Source organism: Myripristis murdjan, chromosome 8, assembly GCF_902150065.1.
Source record: "Myripristis murdjan chromosome 8, fMyrMur1.1, whole genome shotgun sequence".
Classification (NCBI taxonomy): domain Eukaryota; kingdom Metazoa; phylum Chordata; class Actinopteri; order Holocentriformes; family Holocentridae; genus Myripristis; species Myripristis murdjan.
The window spans coordinates 32,759,435-32,782,757 of record NC_043987.1 but is presented as its reverse complement, the minus strand read 5'-3'; the positions used below and the strand labels follow the sequence as shown (position 1 = coordinate 32,782,757).

At 39.4% G+C, this 23,323-nt stretch overlaps 1 protein-coding gene across 1 annotated transcript; it reads left to right on the top strand.

Annotated features, from left to right (window-relative positions):
- Positions 1-4,390: 4,390 nt before the first annotated feature.
- LOC115363699 (uncharacterized) lies at positions 4,391-22,020 on the top strand. The gene is given in 14 exon segments (XM_030057977.1): positions 4,391-4,433; positions 4,534-4,766; positions 6,161-6,250; positions 8,336-8,390; positions 8,422-8,424; positions 9,740-10,027; positions 10,316-10,511; positions 12,950-13,140; positions 14,559-14,939; positions 16,548-16,589; positions 16,592-16,834; positions 20,373-20,645; positions 20,824-21,129; positions 21,431-22,020. Coding segments are annotated over 14 exon segments (2,688 nt in total). The 3' UTR covers positions 21,775-22,020.
- Positions 22,021-23,323: the final 1,303 nt, after the last annotated feature.

The following is a 23,323-nucleotide window of genomic DNA, read 5'->3' as shown; positions in this document are numbered from 1 at the left end:
GCTTGGTGTTGAAGGTCAACTGGTGGGAGCTTCTCTTGGTCTGCCTCAGCTGACAGTGTGATATCAAGTGTTTATAGCAGACTAGAAGGAAGTCAGCTTTGCATACAGCACAACACTCACATGACATAAAAGGAGGATGGGTTGTTGTACCTCAAGAATCCGATGTTTGATTCAAGTTTAATTCCTAACTCCTAATTTTCATTATGATACACACTTGTTTCTTTACATGGCCACTTTATTGGCTCCACCTTCACAGTCCAATACAATCCAACTGTTCTGTCATAAAATTTACTTTTATGTTGCCTGTAATGCTCACGTTTTCTTTTTGTCACACTAATAAAGATGTTTATTCAGTTCTATGTTTGGCATTGAGCTCATAATTTGTGGTGCTGTTGTACTTGACTGCAATTTATTGAGAGGTGTTTCTGATGTTCTGTCTCCCTCATGTATATAAGTGGGGAGGACAAAAAAATTTGAAATGCCTCAAAATATAATGCAGTTCAGAAAAATATCTTGGAAAACTACAAACTCAATAATAAACACAAAAATAAATTGACACATTCTCCACAATGTCAACAAAAACTGAGCATTATTAACTTTCTTAAAAGGTAGAATTTATGGCAGAGCTGTTGCATTGAACTGCATTAGATTGTACAGGTAGACCTGATAAAGTGGCCACTGAGTGTATGTTCCCATTAGTTGGCATTCAGACTGACAGACGAGTCAGAAGCTGAATCTAAAACCTCGGACAGTCCCATCGGCTGTGGCTGTTATTCAGAAGATGGACAGGTCGGAGCTACTCTGTCTCCCTCTTGTGGCCAGAGTCAGTAATGCAGCAAAACTGTGAGCATACAGCTGATTCTAACACAGTTACACAACATGTGCTCCTCTGGAGAAAACAATGTTTTATATTAATCACACAAAAAAATACATGTACCGTAAGTTTGTGTAATTATTAGTTTCATGGTATTCAATGAGGGGAAACTATGACAGACTGTTACAATTGGCCGTATAGTTTGATGTCTCTTGTATTATCCAATATATTATATAGTTCAGGACAGCTTGACCGCTAAGCAGAGGACAGATAAAGCAGGAGCCAGATGTACTTTCTCTATCTTGTTAGTTAGGTCTGTGGCATTAGATACACGCCCAGTCAACATTCACACACATAGCATCACACATTCCAGAAACAAGGCATGGACAGTGGTTGGCCTGTCCGTGTCCGGGTAACTGGCCAATTATTCTCGGTTGCGTCTAAATCCAACCTCTGTATGGGGCAGGCCCAGCTCAAGAACATAAATGTGTATCATTTCCTAATATCGGTTGAGATCCTGCGAGAGCTCTGTCACCCTGAGCCCAGCGCTGCCTTACTTTATATGTGACCATAATAAATATTTCATCAGAAAATTGAAGATTGACTCTGGTTTGTTCTTGGGCTTTCAACAAAAGAATCGTTTGATTTTTTCAAACTCTAAGAATAGACAACCAACATGAACATAACCAGGAAGACGGAAATATCCAACATGGAGACCATTTATTTATTTATGTGTGTGTTTGTTTGTTTATCTATCTATTTATCTATTTATTTATTTACATTTACATTAGTTGTCATTCAGCCTCACAGGCGAGTCAGAAGCTGAACCTAAAACCTAAGATGGTCTCATTGGCCGTCCTTGGTTGTTGTTCTGAAAATGGTGTCAGAGGCTGGAATATCACAGAGGGATTGTCTTGTAGGGAAGTGTGTGTGTGTGTGTGTGTGTGTGGTGAAGACCATAGTAAGATACATGCTGCATGTGTACTGGTCCAGGAAGTAACCAGATCATACAACTAGACAAATCAGAATTTGAATGATATTAAATCGTCATGATTTTGGATCTCAATAAGTGTCGATAACATTTAATGTAACAAGAAAGGAAACTAAACATTTATGTCTTGTAAGATTAATCTCCTTTTAACTATTAGTATTAATTTAGGTTTGTTTTAACTGTTTTAATTTTGATGTATTATTTAATTTAATTATTTTTAATTCCATCTTTTCACCATGACATCACATAACATATTTTTTTTCTCAAATTATGTGGAAGTGATGCATTTACCTGTTCAGTTTCATTTTAATTAAATTAAAATAAAACTGAAAATATTGATCATCACAGTGACTATGTGGATGATGATGATGATGATGATGATGATGATGATGATGACGATGATGATGATGATGATGATGATGATGATGATGATGATGTGTATGATAGTGCTGATAGAGTGACAGGTAACACTAATGATGGTCATGATCCCAGACCTGTGACCAGCTGCATACATAGCAGAGCACAATAGTGCACATCACGAGCCTTTCACATGGGAACTAACAAATCACTGCTGCTGAATGCATAGCTATGTCTCCCTCTTGTGGACAAAGTCAGTAATGCAGCCAATCTGTGAGATAGATAGATTTACTTTATTGATCCCAAACTGGGAAATTCTTAAGAGACCACACCTCATGCTAAGACAGTAAAACAACATGTGTTCCTTTGGAGAAAATAATGTTTTATTGTTATGTTATACACAGTCCCTATTATTATTCTCCACGTTTTTTGGCACATATCTGGCCCTTCATACGTTGAGCTAAAATTTTTGTTAAAACTTAAAAAAATCAAAACAAAACAAACAAACAAACAAACAAACAAACAAAAACAGCTTAATGGTGTGATATTTGTTTGTATTTCAATTTTCGAATTATTCAACTTTTTTCTACAATTTTTTCCCCAATGGAATGAATGGTACAGATTCCTTATAATTCAGCATTTTTCATTGTTTTTTTTTTTTTTTTTTTTTTTTTTTTTTAAGCTAGAAACTCCCTACAAACCGGAAAGTATTAAGTGTCCCTTGAATTTTTTTTTTCTTTTCAACTTTTTCATATCATTTTATACTTATATGGTGGGGGCCTGATCATGTGGATTGCACCCCGGCCCGGCCGTGACTTGTTCCGCTACTGGGTCCAGTGTTTTTATTAGAACAGGTGAGTCCTGGGGTCTGTCTCAATCAAAGGCTAGATGACTACTAGGTCGCAGCCTACGGTGCCCACGTAGGAGGCGTCCGACGTAGGTGCCGATATCAAGTTTACTGACACAGTGAACTAAAAGTTTAGTGGGACGGTGTAGCCTGCGGAGGATTCCTACGTCATTATTATCGAGGCTTCCCGAAGCGCATTCGAGTGATGCAGCGTAAAATGCCGAAGTAGGTTTCGGAGGTGTGTTAGTGAACACCTGTGCATCAAAGCCGTTTCACCCTGACTGAAGATGTGTCCAGCAGCACTCAGCACCTCGAGGCCACGAGGCTGACAGCAGAGGATTCTGCTGTTTACTTCTGTGCTCGACAAGCACAGCGACTGAAGACAGTGGAGCAGCTGCACAAAAACCTCCACAGACATTTACCAGAGTGATCTAAATGACTTCTGCAGGGCTTTTGGAGTAAATCACATAATCACCCATCTTTTTTCCTCACAAGTTTAATTGATCAACAATCAACCACTTCACTGAATTGACAAATTATTTTTAAATGTAAGTGCACAGAAATGGCAGGTCATTAACTCATTATATTTCTTTTTCCCCTTATTCATTCACTCTCCCAGTGTCTTGCTTTAGGGTTAGCGTTGATTTGACAGTTTATTGACAAGAGCAAAGCATGACTAGACAGCCTGCAGTATGTTTTTTAGTTTAATAATTTAATTTTTATTCTTTTAATGTAATTTAATTTTGATTACTTTAATACAGAAAACAAACTATAATCACAGTCTGTTTTTTAGTCTTTAAATGTTTTTCCAGGTTGTAGGTCAATATTGTCCAGTGATCATTCAGCTGTAGTCCAGTCCAGCTCAGCCTTGATCTCTTTGATAATAACTTACTGTCATATAAGATTCATTTTTGTGAAGAATTGTTTTGAAATTATCTGAGTTTGGTATTGGTCCAGTTTTTTAATGATTTGATTAATGGTAGATACATTTTTAGATGTTTATGTAAACTCTATCACACTCTACGGTGTGTGTGTGTGTGTGTAGGGGTTAGGATAGTTTAAACTGGGTGGAGTGACATGCTGCACAGTAAAGTGATGTGTCAAGTTCGTTGTTGGTGTTCAGGGGTCCTGTGGTTTTGAACAGACATTAAAGATTGCTCTTTCCAGCGGAAAAGCTGTCACAGAGCTGTTACTTATACACAACCCAAAATAGATTGAATCAAGTAATAGTTAATGTGAAAATTCTTCTAGCATTACTTTATCTTCAAAACACAAATAAGCACACACATCACAGTCTCCTCCCCTCCTCCTGTACAGTATATATGTTTTGTCCTCTCAGTCTCATGTTAGCCTCTCTCAGCTGACTCCACAAATTTCCACCATGACAGCTGTAGAAGGTGTCTTCCTCCTGGCTCTCATCTCAGGTGAGTGAAGCGTACTTGTCTGTATCCAGTGGAGGAAAAGAGGAAAAGAGCTTTGATTGTCTGCTGGCTTCCCACTGTCTAAACTCTGTGTCTCTCTCAGCTGCTCAGGGCCAGTCCCTCACCTCCTCAGAGCCGGTGGTCAAGAGAGCTGGACAGTCAGTCACTCTGTCCTGCAAAGTGTCTGGACTTTCTCTGGCTTGGCTGCACTGGATTCGCCAGAAACCAGGCAGGGGACTGGAATGGATTAGGCGCATTGATAGCGGAACTGGCGCAATATTTGCCCAAGCCGTCCAAGGCCAGTTCAGCATCACCAAAGACAGTTCCCAAAATGCAGTGTTCTTAGAGGTTAAGAGTCTGAAACCCGAAGACTCTGCAGTTTATTATTGTGCTCGAGAGCCACAGTGACACAGGAGCCTGTGAAGCTGTGCAAAAACTGATCCACACTGATCTGTTTACAAAGCACTGAAGCATGTCAGAGCTGTAAAAACACATTCACCAAGAAAACATGAACGCCCAAAAATAATGCAGTTTATTTCGCAATTCACAGGAGGGGTTGTAGCAATCCAGTGTGCCACAATCCAGGGTAAACACTCTTTACTGAAGTCTACTTCAGATGTTTTAAGAATAATTTATTGAAAGAATTTACTCTTACATTTATTTTGACACCTCGCTAGAGTTATTTCCACATAACAGTAAGTCTTGATGGTAGGCCAACAATATATGTCTCCTCCTTTGTACAAAGGAGGCAATAATTATTGCTCAATATCCAAACTTTCCTGTCTGGCAAAAAATCCTGGAATTGAATGTCCAACTTAATGTGTTGTTCTCTAAATATTCAGTTTTGAACTCTCACCAGTCTAGTATCAGACCTATGCATGGTATCATCTCTGCTGTTACATTATTTATAGATGATATTGTTTCTTGTGTGGAAAAAAGCATATTGTTTTCTGACTCTGGACAACATGCTGTTGAAAACCTACAACTTTCTTTTAGTGCTCTTCAACTTGCAGTTGTCAACCTTGAACTAGTACTAAAAGCAAGAAAAACAACGTTCATGCTTGAGTAACAGATATTGATTTTAATAGGCTACATCAATCCACATCCACATCGATCCTCTCTCTTTCACTGAAAAAACACAGTAACAATATAAATATTTTATCATGTGTATCAAATTCCTTCAGTTGCTGAACATTAAAGCCAGTTCCCCTCCTTCATTTGATAATCCTTTGATTTTCTCTCCCTGTGAGGAGGAGTCAATGCAAAACTCTGCTCTCCTCCATCTGTATTTATCTCACTCCAAACTGACAGAGAGACCAAACTGTTGACCAGACAAACTCCAATACTCACCATGGCAGTAGCTACATGTCTCACCTTTCTGATAATATCAACTTTCACTGGTGAATGGCACAAGAACGCTTCACACTTTTTTTCTGTAAAGGATTTTGTTTAGCTCTAATCTCATCCAGCTGTTTTTCTCTCCAGGTGTTTGCAGTCAGACTCTGGCCCAGTCTGAACCAGTGGTGAAGCGGCCTGGAGAATCCCACAAACTGACCTGTACATATGCAGGGATATCAGATGATGCTGCATACATCAGCTGGATCAGACAGGCTGAAGGAAAAGGACTGGAATGGGTTGCCTACATTTCTGCTCCAGGTGGTGGCAATAAACATTATTCTTCATCGGTGCAGAATCACTTCACCATCTCCAGAGACAACAATGTGGACCAGGTGTATCTGCAGATGAACAGTCTGAAGACTGAAGACTCGGCTGTTTACTACTGTGCACGAACAAAACACAGTGATACAGGAGGCCACAGAGCTGGACAAAAACTACTGCATGTGTCGGTGTGAGAGTCAGGAACAAAAAGAGCCTCTGGGCAACCACTTCATCCAGTTTTTTTAATGTCCTTATAAAGCAAATTTCTTTGTTCAACAAATTTTGAAGTGATTTTTTTTTTTTTTTACTCTTCTAGAAAAAAAACAGAATGATCGTCTTCAGCTCTGAAAGCAGCAAGTACAACAACAAAAACTTTCCTAGTTACCACTTGTCATTTGACGACCTTATGTGTGAATCTCCATGTCAGAAATAAGGAATACGTTTAGCCAGACCACTTGACCAGGACCAGCCAAGACTCCTGAAGGTCTCTGAGGTCATGTTTCCACCTTGCATTAACATGTGTCATGGATCATCCAATCACAAGTGGACAGTCCTACGTACAGGTGGGAAAGTGTGTCCTCAATATGTCTTGAGATCTGATCGCTGAGGCCACACCCAGAGGTGGCCTGGAACACATGTGTCCACATCACATTTGGAGTAGCCTACAAACAGACATGTGTCCCAGGCTGCACTGAAGGACCTGATGTCTTCTAATTCCCAGCCCAGCACCTCATGCTTTAATCCAACAGCAGCCCAGCCCGTCAGTTTTCCAATAATATAAATATCCTGGCTGGTTCTGCACAGCTGAACTGTGAGCTGATGGGCCAGATGGAAACTAAACAGAAGGTAGACTGCAAAGCAGCTGGTTAGTGGATAAAAATGCAGGCTGGATACCTTACACATGTTTCCTGCTTCTTCTTCTTTTTTCTTTTTTTTACTTCATCTGTAATTTCTGGCCTTCCGTCCAATGTGTGCTGGAATAGGCTCCAGCAACCCCCCGCGACCCTTGTGAGGATAAGCGGTTTGGAAAATGAATGAATGAATGAATGAATGTAATTTCTGACACACATCAGATCCATAACTAAAACAGCCCTCTACCACTGAGCTCTGATTTCCTGTTCAATCCATTTATTCACCAGAGTTCAGAGTCTGACCGTTCATCATCATCATCATCATCATCATCACTGTCATTGTCATCATCATCACTGTCATCATCATCATCGTCATCATCATAACATTTATTTACACAGCGCTTTTTTAAAAACGGTTTTGCTTGACAACAAAGTGGAGGGGAAATAAAAGAAAACAAGTGCAGCCAGGATATGGGATGATTTATTACATTTATTTTCTTTTATTTCTATTCCAGTAAGGGCATTTCAAATTAAACTTATAAAAGATAGTTTAATAATATTAGGAAAGCAACTCAAATGTTCATGTTAAAGAGGTCTTTGGGAGTGATAATTATAAGTTGTAATGAAACCATTTTGCTTTTTTTCTCTCACTCATGAATCAAATTTGGAAAATTATGGAATAATAACAGTTCATTGTTTTTCAGAATAAGACATTTTCAGCAGCTGTCTGACATTTCCTCAGAGTTTAGAGTCAGAGTTTAGTGTTGTGCACAGCAGTGCCGGCTCTACCTAGGTTGCCCCCACCCCCGACGCCGACAAAAACCTGCCGGTAACCCGCCGGTAAACTACCGCTGCCGGCGCCACTCTGGCCGCTAGCGGCGCCCGTCCAGCAGATGGCGCCCTAGGCAACTGCCTATACCGCCAATGCCAAAAGCCGGCCCTGGTGCACAGCATCTGCTGAGAGCAGACGTGTGGACTTTATGTCTTCCAGTGGAGAGATGAGGGCATGGTTTGGGGTTTGGACACAGTGAAATACACCCATACAAAAACCCTAGGCCACAAAACTTCACATTTTATCCATTATTCTGCTGAAAAAAATAGCAGGAGAAATCAAAATTGCAGTGGAATACACTGCACCTGTTATGTTTGTCATTTTCAGTCGGCTAATTAGTCGTCAGTAGTTATATTTATTATGCAGATCAAAGTGTTGTCTTACAGTGAACTGTAACTTAAAGCATTAAGTGTGAAGAAAAAAAAAGTGCTTTATGTGATACTGAGGGATCAAAATTACCTGCAAAATAACATGGATTTCTTTATATTTTATGCTTTTACCAAGGATTTAAAGCAGTGTTATGGTGCTGAGGGTTTTTGTTCATGCAGTGAATGGAGACGTAGCACTGTGATGCTTTCGACTACTGGGGCAGCGGGACCAAAGTCTCTGTTTCCTCAGGTAAGTCTGTTTTAACATACTATTTCAGTAGCCAGTTTATTATTTTATTTTCAAAAGATATTCCTGATGGGGAAAATAGTTATGTTGCGACCTTTTTAAATTTTTAGTGTGGCTTGAGAGACGGGAAAAGCTTGGCTTACAAACAAGATCTGATTTTCCTCAGCTATTTCTTAGAAAGCAAAAAGTTTTAGTTTTTATGCTTCTGAATCTTGTGGATGAAAGTCTACAGCTGCTGATAGTTTTTCACTTTTAATTTGATTATTTGTTTATATTCATTAGATAAATATGAGACAATTTGTGTAAAATACAGACTGTATCTGAATATCAAACAAACAAACAAACAAACAACAACAAAAATATTATATGACCCATTTTACCAATTACTATGATAATTTGGCTTTAGTACTTTTGCCAAAGCAGCCACTGGTTCTGGATTTTGGCATATCTATTTTTAATCTAATTTAGGTATTAGATCTAAATACAGAGAGTGATAGGGGTCTCACTTGAACAACAGGACATCAAAGACAATATTTAAATAATAATAATATAATTTATTAGTTAATGTTTAAATGAAGTATAATAATATAAATAATTATTTAATATTTTTCTCAGCTGTTACTGAAAAATACACAGCAATAATTTTGTCTTTTAATACAAGAGTAGGCTAAAGCACTTATACTACAAATTACTATACAGATACAGATATACTATACAGATATACAACATGACTATACTATACTATATACTATATACTTTATATACTACTACTATGCTACAATTTTTTTGTTTGTTTAAATTTGATCATATTATTTTATGCAAACAGCAAACATTTAACAGAGAATACCATGAAGGAGAAAGCCAATACAGGTCAGTAAAACAAACAAACAAACACAAAAATAAACAAATACATGAGTACAGAATTTTTATATTATGATATTATAGGATGGTTAAAAAAAAAAAAAAAAAAAAAAAAAAAAAATCCAAAACAACTTTCCAACTGATCTCAGAGAAAAATGCTGAGGCTCCACAAAATGATGCAGTTAGCAGAGAGAATGCATCTGTCCATACAAACAGATAAAATCGATATTGATATTATCATTGATATTGATACTGATATTGATGATATTCTTGTCAGTAAGGAAATGGTTAGAAAGACAAGTAGGATGAGAGACAAAACTGTTGTCATTATTCTTATATTGATCTTGTTGGTGACATATCTGTTTCTTCATTTCCCAGTATTTGCATTTCATGGAAACAGTCTAACAATGTTCTTATTGATAAATCCTGTTCAGCTGTTTATGATTGCATTTCTGTATGACTGGAAACTAATTCAGTGTGATCTTCCACAGACACAGTTGCACCGGTTGTATTCCCTTTGACACAATGTAACTCTGGGACCGGAGAGGCAGTCACTGTTGGCTGTCTTGCCTCCGGCTTCTACCCAGATGACCTAACCTTCACCTGGAAAGACGCCAGTGGGAAAGCCCTGACTGCTGTTCAGTATCCTCCAGTTCTGAATAACAACAGGTACACGGGGGTCAGTTTGCTGCAAGTACAGAGAGCCGACTGGGATTCTTCTGTGTCTTTTCGTTGTTCCGTGGATCATGCAGGAGTCCCCCAAAATGTGGCAGTGCAAAGTATGGTTTGACTTTTAATTTACTAACGTGCCCATGTAATGTCTGGTTAACAGGTCCACATGCATTTCCCTGTTGAAGCTGTTTTATCACTGCAGCTCTTCAGCAGTATTTACCGTTTTCATTTTCCTTGTCTATCTATTGTTTAGCATAAAAGCCTAAAATTCAGTTCATCCACAGGCGGATGAGTTTGTCCTTTACAGGTGAAAATGACTCAAAGAAAAAAATGATGTTAATTGTTAGAATACAGAATAGGATTGTTCATGTCTGCTCTTTCTTCTCCCTGTCCAGAGGTCATAAATCCTCCTGTGGTGACTTTGCAGCCCGTGCCTAATGGAGACACCTACTCCCTAATATGTATGATTGAGGATTCGCCCTCAAAAATCTCGTCAGTCGCATGGAAAAAGAACGAGGAGGAGGTGACACAGGCCACAGGTCCACAGCCTCCACCTTTACAGCCCTCTTCCTTTTCTCTGTCTCCTATAGCGTGATATTCAGCCTGGTCAAGGTAAAGGAGCAGGCTTTTTTCTCTTACAGTCAAACTGTTTGAAGGTTAGCTCTGGAATATGACATCACAGTCTGAATAAACATAAAGTCTCACAAAGTCATTTACAAGCTATAAAATAAGATGTAAAACCCAATTTCAGGCAGTAAAAATGCCAGACAAAAAGTGAAGCCTGCATGTTTTCCCCGTGTTTGCATGTTTTGTTTTGTTTATTTTGCTGACTCCTCTGATTTCCTCCGGTTCCAAAGATAAGTTACTCAGGAAGACTGGACACTCTACATTGCCATACATACATTGCCCCTTGATCCTGAAAGGAAAAACACATAGAATTAATTCAGCTTAGTAAAATGAATGACAGCATTTATTCATGAAATAAACACCCAAATAAAGTTACAATCAAATATGAATGTGTGTTTTTAATCATTTGATATCTTTTTCAGATGAAGAAACACTGAAATGAAGAGGAGTGAATGGATGCATGACATACATACAGTTCTACTTCATATTTCACAGCTCCTCCTAAAAAAATTCCTTTTGTGTGCACAATTTAATTTTAATTGAGCTGCTGTAATTGTCATTTAAAAAGAGAAATATTGGCTTCCTAAAACAAAAAAACAAAAAAAGAAAAAAAAAAAAAAACTGAACATAATATCTAGCCATTTGCACTTCTGTCAGTCAAAATGTAAAATTTAGTATTAAAATATTTGGCAGGTTTATTCGAATTCACAAATAATGATGACATCATTCCAAAATGCATTTCCTGTGCATCATGTCATTTTATGAAAACATTATCATTTTCATCAACCTGTTCTCTTTATATTGTTGCAGTGTTACAATATGTGTGGCATATAATGTTTTTGCCTTTTTCTTTAACCAACTTTTGTCACAAGTCAGTGAACATGTAAAACAAGTCAGTATCACTTCTGTTAAAAGTTGAGCTAAAAGGGACTTTCAGTTTTCTGTGGTTTCCAAAGAAATCGTCTTTAGAGAGTCACTCCCCCCTCTCTCTGTACCTCTGGGACCACACCTGGGAGAGTGAAACTTTCTAGAAACTGTCAGACTTGCAAATAACCTTCCTCGAAGAAGACAGACACCTTTTTTGGGCGCAATGGACTAAAATATTGTGTTTTGTGTAAACAGTCAAAACTGTACACTGATCACACACCAAAATAACACAAAACACAAAACAGCCCACAAATCCCCTGAAAAGCTGCTGTGTTGTGAAAGGCTTCATGCTTTTTACTTTGCTTAAAGAACATTTCCATACACAGGAGTACTTATGATCTCTGTGGTGTTTTTTTTTTTTTTTTTTTTTTTTTTTTTTTTTGGTATGAGCTCATAAATTAAACAAACAAACAAATGACCAAAAAGACATTCAATAAATCTAGTGTGTGCAAGGGATGGTCTAAAAGTAACAGCAGCCAAATACAGTAAAAAACAACTTCAAGGACTAATACACAACCTTTTTTCCCAGCAAACAGGTCACATCTGAACAGAAAGCCTTAAGTGAACGACCAGTTACAGAAGATGAAATGTCTGTGGCCCTTAACTCCTCAAAAGCTTTTAAAAGCCAAAGCGAACAGGGAATACCAGCTGGATTCTATCAAACTTTTCATCTCCACGATAAAGATCATATGTTGGCATGTTTTAATTGTTTGTATATGAAAAGGGAGCCAGCAAAAACTCAACAAGAAGGGCTGATTTCACTCATTTTAAAACAGGAACACAACACGGAATATAAAAACCCGACTTGCAAGATCAGTCAGGATTTGTGAAGGGGGGAAGTCTATATGATAACATTAGACAGACTTTAAAGATAATAGAGTTGTATGATAGAATAGAAGAACCTGGTACAGTTTTTATTGTAGATCTCAAAAAGGCCAGCTGGGACCGTATTACACTGATGATGACGTTACTGTTTATTTGTTTTTTTTCATGCGCGTATGTGTGTGGTTGTGGGTGTATCATTACATCTTAAATTATCTGTGTTGATGATTGTGGTGTGTGCATATATTATATGTGTATATGTTACTCATTGATATTGTGATTTCCATGATTTTTTTTTTTTTTTTGAGGGAATAAATTGAGTCTAATGAGCTCTATCCTTTACTGGTAGAATATCCTGGTAAAATCTGGACAAATTTAGAGTTGGTCTAATTGGTACAGAGGTTATGAGGAGCCAAGTGTTGGTAAGTTCTCATTTTTTTAGGAGTGTTTGATGTTTCACTGAACATTTGTACCCTCTACCCTCTTGCTTGTCACTGCTGTTAGTTTCCAGAAGCCCTCCAGTGCTGTGCTCCTCAGTGAGACAGCTGAGTTGAAATGGGATGTGATCATGAAAATACAAAGTTAGTGTGGCATTTGTAGCAGTTATAATTTCTATTTTTGCTGCTATGAAAACTCTCCTGCACCCTCAGCAGATGTCGTCACAGCATCCTCAGCGTTTGCAACCTTCTTATAGATGTTATAAGCATTCTGGGAGACAGGGCAGTCAGCAGCCAGACACTGGACCTGCTCCACCAGCTGCCCCCTCAGCCTGAGGGCTCAAGGAGAGGATGGGGGTCTGCAGCACTCTCCTCCTACCACAGGACAGCGCCTTTGCTGTGGAGATGTAAAGTTTCAGTTTAACTTGGTTTGATCCAAGAAGTGAGGGTGTTGACGTGCTGCACTGACCACACTACACACACACACACACACACTCACTGCAGACTGTTTTGGGATAGCTTTGTGCAATTGTGTCCTGATCAGGTGTTGCCAAACTCTATAATAAAAGACTTTCAGCTCTTCGAGGAAAATGCTGCAGTCCCAGCTGAAAATGTGGAACACGTTTGGTTAACAGTATCGGTGCAGTGCTTTCAGTATCGACTGACTTTGTGCCCCATGTGCTGGTACATTTATTTTTAGCCTGTATTACTTCTTCGATCACTAATGGTGCAACAATTTCATCTCAAGACCAAACTGACTCTTTTTACTGAGGGTGCAGTTAACAAATCTGGAGTTACAAACATATCATTTGTGGGTGCTGTTTGTAAATCTGTGCAGATTCACCGACTGTACTTGTAGCTTTTCTATTTCTCAGTGTTCCCTGACAGAGTCATAGAGCAAGAAAGGAAAGGGCAAAATCCTCAGTATCAGACAAGATCTTAGAAAAAAAGCTGTAATATTAGGGCATTTGGTCATTCAAATGGATTGTAATATTATTCTCTATTAAAAGTAAAGTTATAGACTTTTCAAACTAGTTATTGACTAGATGAAGCCTTTTGAAAATGAGTGATTTAGCGCTGTGCTATGGTGCTTTTGACTCCTGGGGGAAGAGTACAACAGAAACTGTTTCATCAGGTAAGAATTGTCAACTTAAATAACCATTATACAACACGTAGATCCGACCGAGCAATCTGATTGGTCAATCAGACGTTTAGAATGTGCTCAAATGAGCAATTGAGCACGGCTAGCCGTGCTCAAATGAAAAAAAACCTCTTCACTGAAAATATTACTCCGCCTATCTTATTGCCCGAGTCTATGTAGTTTCCATGGCAACAAGAAACGTTTGTCTGAAGCCCGCATCCAAAGCCGCCATCACCTGTTAACCTGCAGAATGGATAATTTTATTATAAATTTTGATTTATTTGGTGGCCTAACTTTCGATGAATGGCTCAAAGAGGAAGACAGAACAGAACAAAAAATGGAGAGATACAAGCCAGTGACAAACGAAGAGCTGGATCAGCTGGAGAAGTCCAGAAATGAGGCCAGTACGGCCCGGTCAACGTCTTGGGCAGTAAAATGTTTCCAAGATTACCTTTCAAACACCGGGCAAAGAGTAGATTTTTCCACTGTGAGTAGAGAGGACATGAACAAAATCTTGCGAGAGTTTTATGGAGCTGTGAGGAACAGCCAGGGCCAACACTATGCAATTGGCAGCTACATCGGATTAAGAGCCGGGATTAACCGTTATATGAATGATCCACCTCTTAGTCGGGCATGGTGTCTCATGCAAGACACTGAGTTCACTAGTTCTAACAACGTCCGCAGTGGACTCATCAAGACTCTCCGAAGAGCAGGTCATGACCTTTCTGATGACCTTGGCTGCGTCCCAGTTCAGTGCAACAAGACTGAAAGCAACGCAGGAAAATCTGAAGTCTGCTATTTCAGATCACTGCAAGAGGGAAAACCATCTAATGAACTGGGACGCAGCCAAGGTCATCAGAACGGAAAGCAACAGGCTCCATCGGTGGATAAAGGAGGCGGTTGAAATCAGGAAGCGGGCCCCAAAGACTGTCAACTGGGATGAAGGAGCCTACCAACTTTCCCACACCTGGGACACAGTCCTGCAGGGCCACCCCCGGTCGTTCAGCAGACCACCAGACGGCAGAGGGCGCCCCGCCCCTGGACACCGCCATCCCATCACTTCAGGTGGGATGGCAAAATCCATATAATACATCACAGAAGACGTCACACCAACATCACGTGACACCTCTGATGAAGGCTGCAGAAGCAAGGTAGCTGAAACTTGTCAGGTACAAACAATTCACCTTACAGGCCTTTATAAAAGAAAAACTGTGGTTAACATTAATTTGTAGGCCAAATTAACCTTTTTAATATACAACCTGTAAATAACTGGGATATGAAAGCTGCAAGACAAAGCTGCCATGGGCTTCTCTTTGTTATCACTCATGTTAAAATATTCTGTCATGTGGAATCAAACTTTTATTTCAATATCCTCATGAGAAATATTTTTCTTTTCCTCAGCCACATCAAAGGCCCCTAGGGGAGACTGGGGTAAGTTGAGCCAAAGGGTAAGTTGAGCCACCCCCTGTTGCTAGGAAACGGTAAAAAACATTGATCATTTGACCAAATATTTAAGAGGAAGGCATCATTTCATGGAGTCTGTGAAGGTAAGAACCACATGGGTAAAGTGGTTAGACATTTATTTCCAAAAAAACATTTTTTACTCTTGAAAGTGAATTCAGTCTATCATCAGTTTCCTGAGAATTGTGTTAAGATCAAAACAGATCATTTTAAATTTGTTTGATACATCAGTTGTGGTATCTATGAGCTACAACATGAGGTCATAAACCTAGCATAAAAGTGCACCATTTTAGTTTTGGGGACTAAAAAATTCAAAATGGTAACTCTGGGGTAAGTTGAGCCATTTGGCCAGGGGTAAGTTGAGCCACCCCAGGAACAGCTGGAGAAGAAGTGTAGAGGCAGAAATGTCGGAGAGTGGGCTCAACTGGGGAGAGCTTGAGCAAAAAGCCATGAACAGGGTGAAATGGAGGATATTTGTCAGTGCCCTATGCACCCAAGAGGAGCAAAGGGCTTAAGTCAAGTAAGCCCCATACACTTAATAAGTGTATTTTGGCTGTAGCCTAAATGTCTTAAATATTAAATAAATATGAAATGTTGAATGAACGAACAAATGAATGAATGAATGAATGAATGAATAAATAAATATTAATTATTTATTAAGTGTATGGGGTAAGTGTATTTTGGTTCAATGTTCAAATGTGTTACGTTCATATGTTCATAACTGACCTTACTGTCAGCAAGGACACCAAGAAACTAGTGTTCTAGTGTTTTCTTTCCAAAAACACAGCTGTTAATGTTCTCTTCCCAAGCGCACTTTAAGGCCTGTTAAAACAGCTGTTTATTGTACCTGTTGAATTGTGTTTAATAAATAAAAATACACATGAATGTGAAGAAGTGACTGTTATTTAGGGAGGGAGAAGGTGAGGGAGGGGTGGGATGGAGGTGGGGAGGAAGGTGGGGTGGGAGTAGGGATACGGCTCAACTTACCCCGCTCCTATGCTCAACTTACCCCATACACGGGGTAAGTTGTGCCACGAGACCACTTTTTTTGGACATACTATATTATAGAAACAGTTATTTTTACACTCATTCTGTTTGTTTGAAGAGATGCACAACATCCTGAAATATATGCAGATATATTAGTTAGTGACAAAACTATGATTGCCTTGATGTAGTGATCCTAAATATGAAAAATGGCTCATCTTACCTCAGTCTCCCCTACTGTGTTTCCTCTGGTACAATGTGGTTCTGAGACGAAAACACGGTGACTGTCGGTGTCCTCGCCACCGGCTTCACGCCCGCCTCCCTGACCTTCAGCTGTGCCACTGCCAGCGGGACGAACCTGCCCGACTCTCTTCAGTACCCTGCAGTTCAGAAGGACAGCTACTATTCAGCGGTCAGCCAGATCCGAGTGAAGAGATCAGACTTGAAACAAAACGTTAGCTGTACCGTGAACCATCCAGCAGGATCAGTTAAGGTCCCCATTCCCAAACCAAAGCGTAAGATTCACTTCAACTTTTATGTACATACTTAGTCAATCCAGAAACTAATTAACTTGTTTGAAATTTGGTATACTTTTTAATAATTTGAGGCAATATAGAAATGTATGCATTTTTAGTCACTGCAGTTTCAAGTAGGCTAAATCATAATAATAAGTCCTAACTGGTTTGGTTATTATTATTATTGTGATTATTATTCTATAGCATCAGTTCTTGTGCATCTGTTGAAGATAGTTGGATGACCTAACCTCTATTAATTAATCACAATGTGATAATATCTTGTTAATTATTTGTAATTTTTCTACTTTGTCTCCCCCTTGCTTTATAATTTTGTGACGTTATGTCCCTCCAGAACCTTTTGTAACTTTAAGGTTTTTTTTTTAACATATCCACAAAGGTACCATACTAATTTGTTATATGACACATGAAAATAGCATAAAAGCAGACACAAAGTACAGCATGATCATTCTTAATTGAATGTGACTGCAGTTATTACTAAATCAAACAGCTTCTCATATCTATAAATATTATCATGTGTTGAGTCAGTAGCAGGTACAGAGTTCGGTGGAGAGGCTTGAGCTTGCACTATGCAAACTGACTTGTTGGCTCAGTCTAGTTTATTTCCTGCTCTTCTATGTTCTCTACACCTGGCTAATACATTTTATGGCAATATGTTCTACTTGCCTCCATCTACTTTCATAACCTGTGTTGTTTCCAATCTGCCTGCCTGCACTTTTACTGTCTTTCAATGAACGTTCACGGCTCAGAAAATGTCCAGTCAAAGGTTGGTTTCCACTTGTTGGCTTCCTGTACAGTCAGTGTCTATGCAGAAGAGAGTACTAAAGCTCTAGTCCTTGTAAAGGTCATTGACAGTGGTGTCATGGCACACATTCTGTGGCCTCAAATTCATTCTTTTTTGCACCACCTGGTGGCGGTTTGTGATATAAAACAATATTGACTTTTAAGTGTTTTCTGAGTGGTCAGTTCAGATCACATGACTCATAGGCTAGAAGTCAGCCAGGAAAAGTGAAACTTAAAGTGAAAATCTTTCCATGCGGTCAGACAGAGAGCTCCTCTCTTTGCTTGTAAGTTCATACTTTTTCAGTGTTTTGTGCAAATAGACATCCATATAATTTGAAATTCATGCTTTTGAGTTAAAACAAACTACACTGTGATTATTTAATTTGCTAAGCATGCTAAGGGTAAAAGTTAAAAATGTAAGCCAAGCTAAATGTAGTTTCTTGTTGTAGCAGGTGCACATAAGCAATATAAATTCATTTGTGCTGTATATGTTTGTAACTAAAGCGATGTAACTTTGTGTTTATTTCAGTTTTACATAAAGAATGGAAAGAAGAGAAACTGTGTTCGACTCTCTCTGAATCCTGTCTGTAAGCTATCTGTCAGTGGTGCGTAGATGACACGCGTATCAGGGACAGAATAAGTGGCGAGCTCTTTTTTCTGTCTGACACTCACTGTGTGTTTGAGCAGTTCCATATGTACACATATTACAGTTTCATAAAGCTTCATGACAAGTCGGCCAAGGTTTATCTCAACTGCTGCACCTTGTTCATCTCTGCTTCTGCACATTTGTTATTCCCTGCTTCTGCATACATATATTTGTGTATGTTTGTTTTTCAGCCGTGTATCATAAGGAACCAACTCTTAGTGTTGGGCTTCTCTCCCGAGGATGAATCGAAGGGTTCCTTCTCCTGCTTTGCCATTGATTTTTCACCGGAACACATGAGATCAAATGGCTGAGAAATGGACAGGAAATCACCAACCCAATACCTGCTACTTATGGCAGACATACCGAAACTGCAACTGTTTACAGCACAGCCAGCAATCTCAAAGTTGAGGGAAGTGATTTGACTGATGGCGACACATTTACATGTGTGTTTGGAGGACCCAAGATAAATATGAACAAGTCTGTGACCTCTAAAGGTGAGTAAATTATCATTGTTGTTAATGCAATTCCAGTAGTCAAGGCTTCATAGTCATGAAAGTTTAGTAAATGCTCATCATTTCCTCCCACAGAAGGACCAGCACTTTGCACTGTTTGCCAACCTGAACTGGACATAAAAATCAAACCAATCTCAATGGAGGACATGTTTCTAACAAAAACGCTGAGCTGATCTGCGAAGTCACTCCTAAAGAGAAAGTGTCTGTTGAGTGGCAGGACGAGAATGGACAAGTAATAGTTGCAAGCAGAAACCTGAGTGAAAGCAATGGGAAAAGCAAATTTGCCATAATTGACGTCCTGTATGAGGAGTGGAGCAAGGGGATAGATTACATCTGTGTGGTTGAACATCCAGGTTTGTTCAGGCCTCAGACGAAATCTTATCGAAAGAGTGGTAAGCAAAGTTTCATTATTCTGCAGTTGTGCATTAAAAGTCTGTTTGAGAGCCGTTGACCGATCTATGTCCATGATGGTCATGATGATCATGGATGTGGGTGAGTGTTGTTTATGAATGCTTCTTGTAGAAGAAATGTTGTATAACAGCTGCTCTCGTCTGTGCCAGGAGGGCCTAACTCTTCTGTCATGCTTGCAGGAGAAGTGCCTCAGTGTCCATCAGTTTTTCTGCTGCCTTCAGTTGAACAAATTCGAAATAACATGGTGACCCTGACTTGCTATGTGAAAGACTTCAAACCCAAAGAGATTGAGGTGTCTTGGCTTGTTGATGATGTGGCACCAGCTTCAAATAAATATGCATTTAATACCACAAACCTGGTAGAAAACAACGGAGTCTACTCTGTCTATGGCCAGCTATCGTTCAGCCTTGAGCAGTGGAACAGCAGTGAAGCGGTGTATAGCTGTGTAGTTTACCATGAATCCTTGATGGACACATCCCGAGTCATTATGAGGTCCACAGTGAGGAGAATGGCTGAGAAATCCAACACGGTCAACCTCAACATTGACCTCCCTCAAACTTGCAAGGCCTAGTATAATTTGTACTCATCAAAATGTTAGAACTAGTTACAAATTGTTGTATTTTGATTAATTTTGATATGAAAGCTCTGATCCATAATTCTTTGTTTGTTTGTTTTTTCTTCTCAGGTCAAATGAAAAAAAAAAAGAAAGAAAAAGGAATGTGGTGACTGTCTGTGTAAAAGGTTGTGAGAAGTCACCAAACAAAATCTGAGAGGTGCCTGAGGATGTAAATAGTTATAAGATATTTACATTTTCAGTGCCTTTCCTTTCCTGGCATGAGCAGGCTTCACAGCTGGTGTGTGTGATGCACCATTGCTCAGTGTCATGTTTGACTTCTGTATTTCAGGAGCTTTTTTTGGGACCTTGGTGTTACTTGGTGCTTCTGCTTGCTGCCTGTCGTGATCGCTCTTCCCTGTCCTGCTCTAACATCTGTGCAACACATCCTGCTCCATCTCCACCTGACTTTAAGCACCAGCCAGTGTACAAGTACAACTCTGCCATCTAGCCAAAGTACAGGGATATTACACCTAGGGTTGAAACAGCAGAGCTGTTAATTGTTAGAATGCAGTATAGGATTGTTCATGTCTGCTCTTTCTTCTCCCTGTCCAGCGGTAACTCGTCCTGCGGTGACTTTGCAGCCCGTGCCTAATGGAGACACCTACTCCCTAATATGTATGATTGAGGATTTGTCCTCAACAATCTCATCAGTCACATGGAAAAAGAACGAGGAGGAGGTGACACAGGGCAAAATATCTACAGCTAGAGGCAGCGACTCACTTATCAGTGTCCTGACAGTCGACAAGACGGACTGGGAGAGTAAATCTGTCTTCAGCTGTGAGGTTCCTCATCCTGGAGGACCGATTACCAAGAAGACTTCCAGTGGTACAGTATTACTGACATTGTCACATGCACATGTCTCATATTGAGCCGATAGTGAGCAGGCAATGACATAAGATTCCTCTCTGCTCAGACGTAACTGCTAAGACTTCTGCTTTGGTTTGGTCTTCCAGTTTAGTGAATTCTTCTTACCCCCTTTTCTCTGTTCCTCTCCTTCATGTAGCTTTCATCACAGTGAAACTAAACCCTCCAAATGCAAAAAAGCTTTTCTCAGACAATGAAGTAGAGCTGGACTGCACCATCACAGGAGAGGACAAAAACATTGTATCTAAAACTATAATCACCTGGAAAATTAATGACAACAGTTATACCAACAATATCACTGTCAAGAAAGACAGTGAGAAGAGTAAAACCAGTAAACTGCTCCTAAGCTTGCAGGACTGGAGAAGTGTAAGAAAAGTCGGCTGTTTTGCTTACAAGGAAGAAGGCATGGCGCCAGTCACTCAAAATCTCACTGTCCACCAAGGAGGTATGTTACCAAACACCACAGACAGAAGTTACTAATTTCAGCTGAAATCTTTTTCTCACTGTGTTGTGGAGAAATCTTGAACTCTCAAGGACAAGTCAACTTGATACACAAATGTGTCTTATTTATGCAGACGTATTTGACACATATTTGTCCGTGACACAAAGCACATTGAACTGCTTTGTTATGATATAGATGTAAACTTTGACTTGAGTTGACATAGAAATACTGGAACTATCTTGTTTCATTCTATTTCAAAGCGCCAGATAAATAGGTCTTATGGTAAATTCTATGTGTCTTTCAGGTGAAGCCACGATTAAACCTGTAGTCCACGTTCTCCGAGAAGAAGACATACCTAAGGGAGAATCAGTCGATAAGGTCACTCTGGTGTGTCTGGTGTCCAGCACCTCGCAGTCTGACTACTATATCACCTGGAGTGAACAAGACAGAGGTCAGGTTTTAGACTTCCAAGATGGTATCGACTCCCCCCCACAAAAGACCCAGAATGGCTACTCCGTCACAAGTGTGTACACCACCAGCAAGAAGAAGTGGGACGACAAGGTCATTTTCACCTGCAAAGTCTGGCCCGCTGGTGCCAGCACCTTCATGAAGTCAGCAGGAGTGCAGGGTAAAGCAGTTGTCTGTTGAGTGGAGTCAATTCAGCTTTAAATGTTGTGTTTTGCAGTGTGTTCCTCTGTGTGTCTGCGTGCACCCCGTGCTGTGGAAAGTGTGCCCTCTGCGGCAGCAGCAATCTGTGACTTTGTTAACATGACAGTCAGCGCGTCAGCTGAGTTTTGTTTGTCATCATATTGTGTGCTGTTACATTAGAGTCTCTTGTGCAAGTGAACGCCCTGTCTTTATCAAACTGTCTTGGCTTGCAAAGTGTGTTTCAATAAATGTGACTGCATAGAATCACCTTTGTTCTGTGTTCATGAATGAGTCCAAACATGAAAAAAGCAAGGAAGGGCAAATCAGCCCTTTTTACTAAAAGTTGTCAGCAGAGGACAAAAATGAACAAACATACAAAAATAAATAAATAAATAACAACACATTTGTTTTCTGTCCTGATGCCAGCAAATATTGATTATGGGCTTATTATATTAGGTTATGGGCTGTAAGCACACATAGAAACATACTTTTGTTTACAGTAGCATGTATGTTATTTTAGTCTTTGATGTAATATTTAGTAGTCTATGAGTAAATCCTAAAGGGGGAAAATTACTCTCCAAATGTTGACACTGGTATTGAAAGACAGTGGTCAAAATGTGATAACTTTACAATGGGCACACATGTTGCTGCATACTCCCACACACACATACACACTCCAACACAAGCACCTATGTGTCATCTAACTGCCTGCCTTCTTCCACTCAGAAACCTCTCCAGGGTCAGGTGAGAGTTTTCCTCAGAGCTGCCTGCAGGGTGGTGTGGCACCCTGGACATTTTAGGGGTAAATGTTCATGGCAGAGTTCATCGTTTGTGTTACTGACTTTCAGTAAAAAAAGAATTTCAGTAAAATGCTGTGTTTAACTCAGATTAATATTTTGTTGGTGAACACAGGTGGCCATTTCATATTGATTATCATTGCCAGGTGGATTTATTTTCAGTTGTTTACACTGTTTATTAAATAGATCTGAGTCATATGTATAGTAGAAGCACAAAGTAGCCTACTCATAATGGGCTTATTGAATTAAACTGAGTCTTGGTAGAAGCTGGAAGTAACAATGAAACAAAAACACAACAAAAACGGCTGTAAAGACAACAGATACGAAAGCCATTACTAAACTGTGTTTTTGATGTGATTGCAGAATAAAATCATCTGGCACCTGGATGTCATGAGCCTCATTCAGTGTGTAACAGTGGCATGGAGGAGGATGAGTTCAGCAGCCTGTGGTCCACAGCCTCCACCTTTATAGCCCTCTTCCTTTTCTCTGTCTGCTATAGCGTGATATTCAGCCTGGTCATATAGATAGATAGATAGATAGATAGATAGATAGATAGATAGATAGATAGATAGACTTTATTGATCCCAACCAGGAAAATTCTCGTGTTACAGCAGCATTAGTAGAAACATATAATAAAGTTAAGTAAAATAGAATAAAGACTAAATATATACAATAAAGACTATAAAGACTAAAAACTAAAAACATACAATAAGGGCTAACCTAAGAATATGAGATATTAGATGTGAAATATA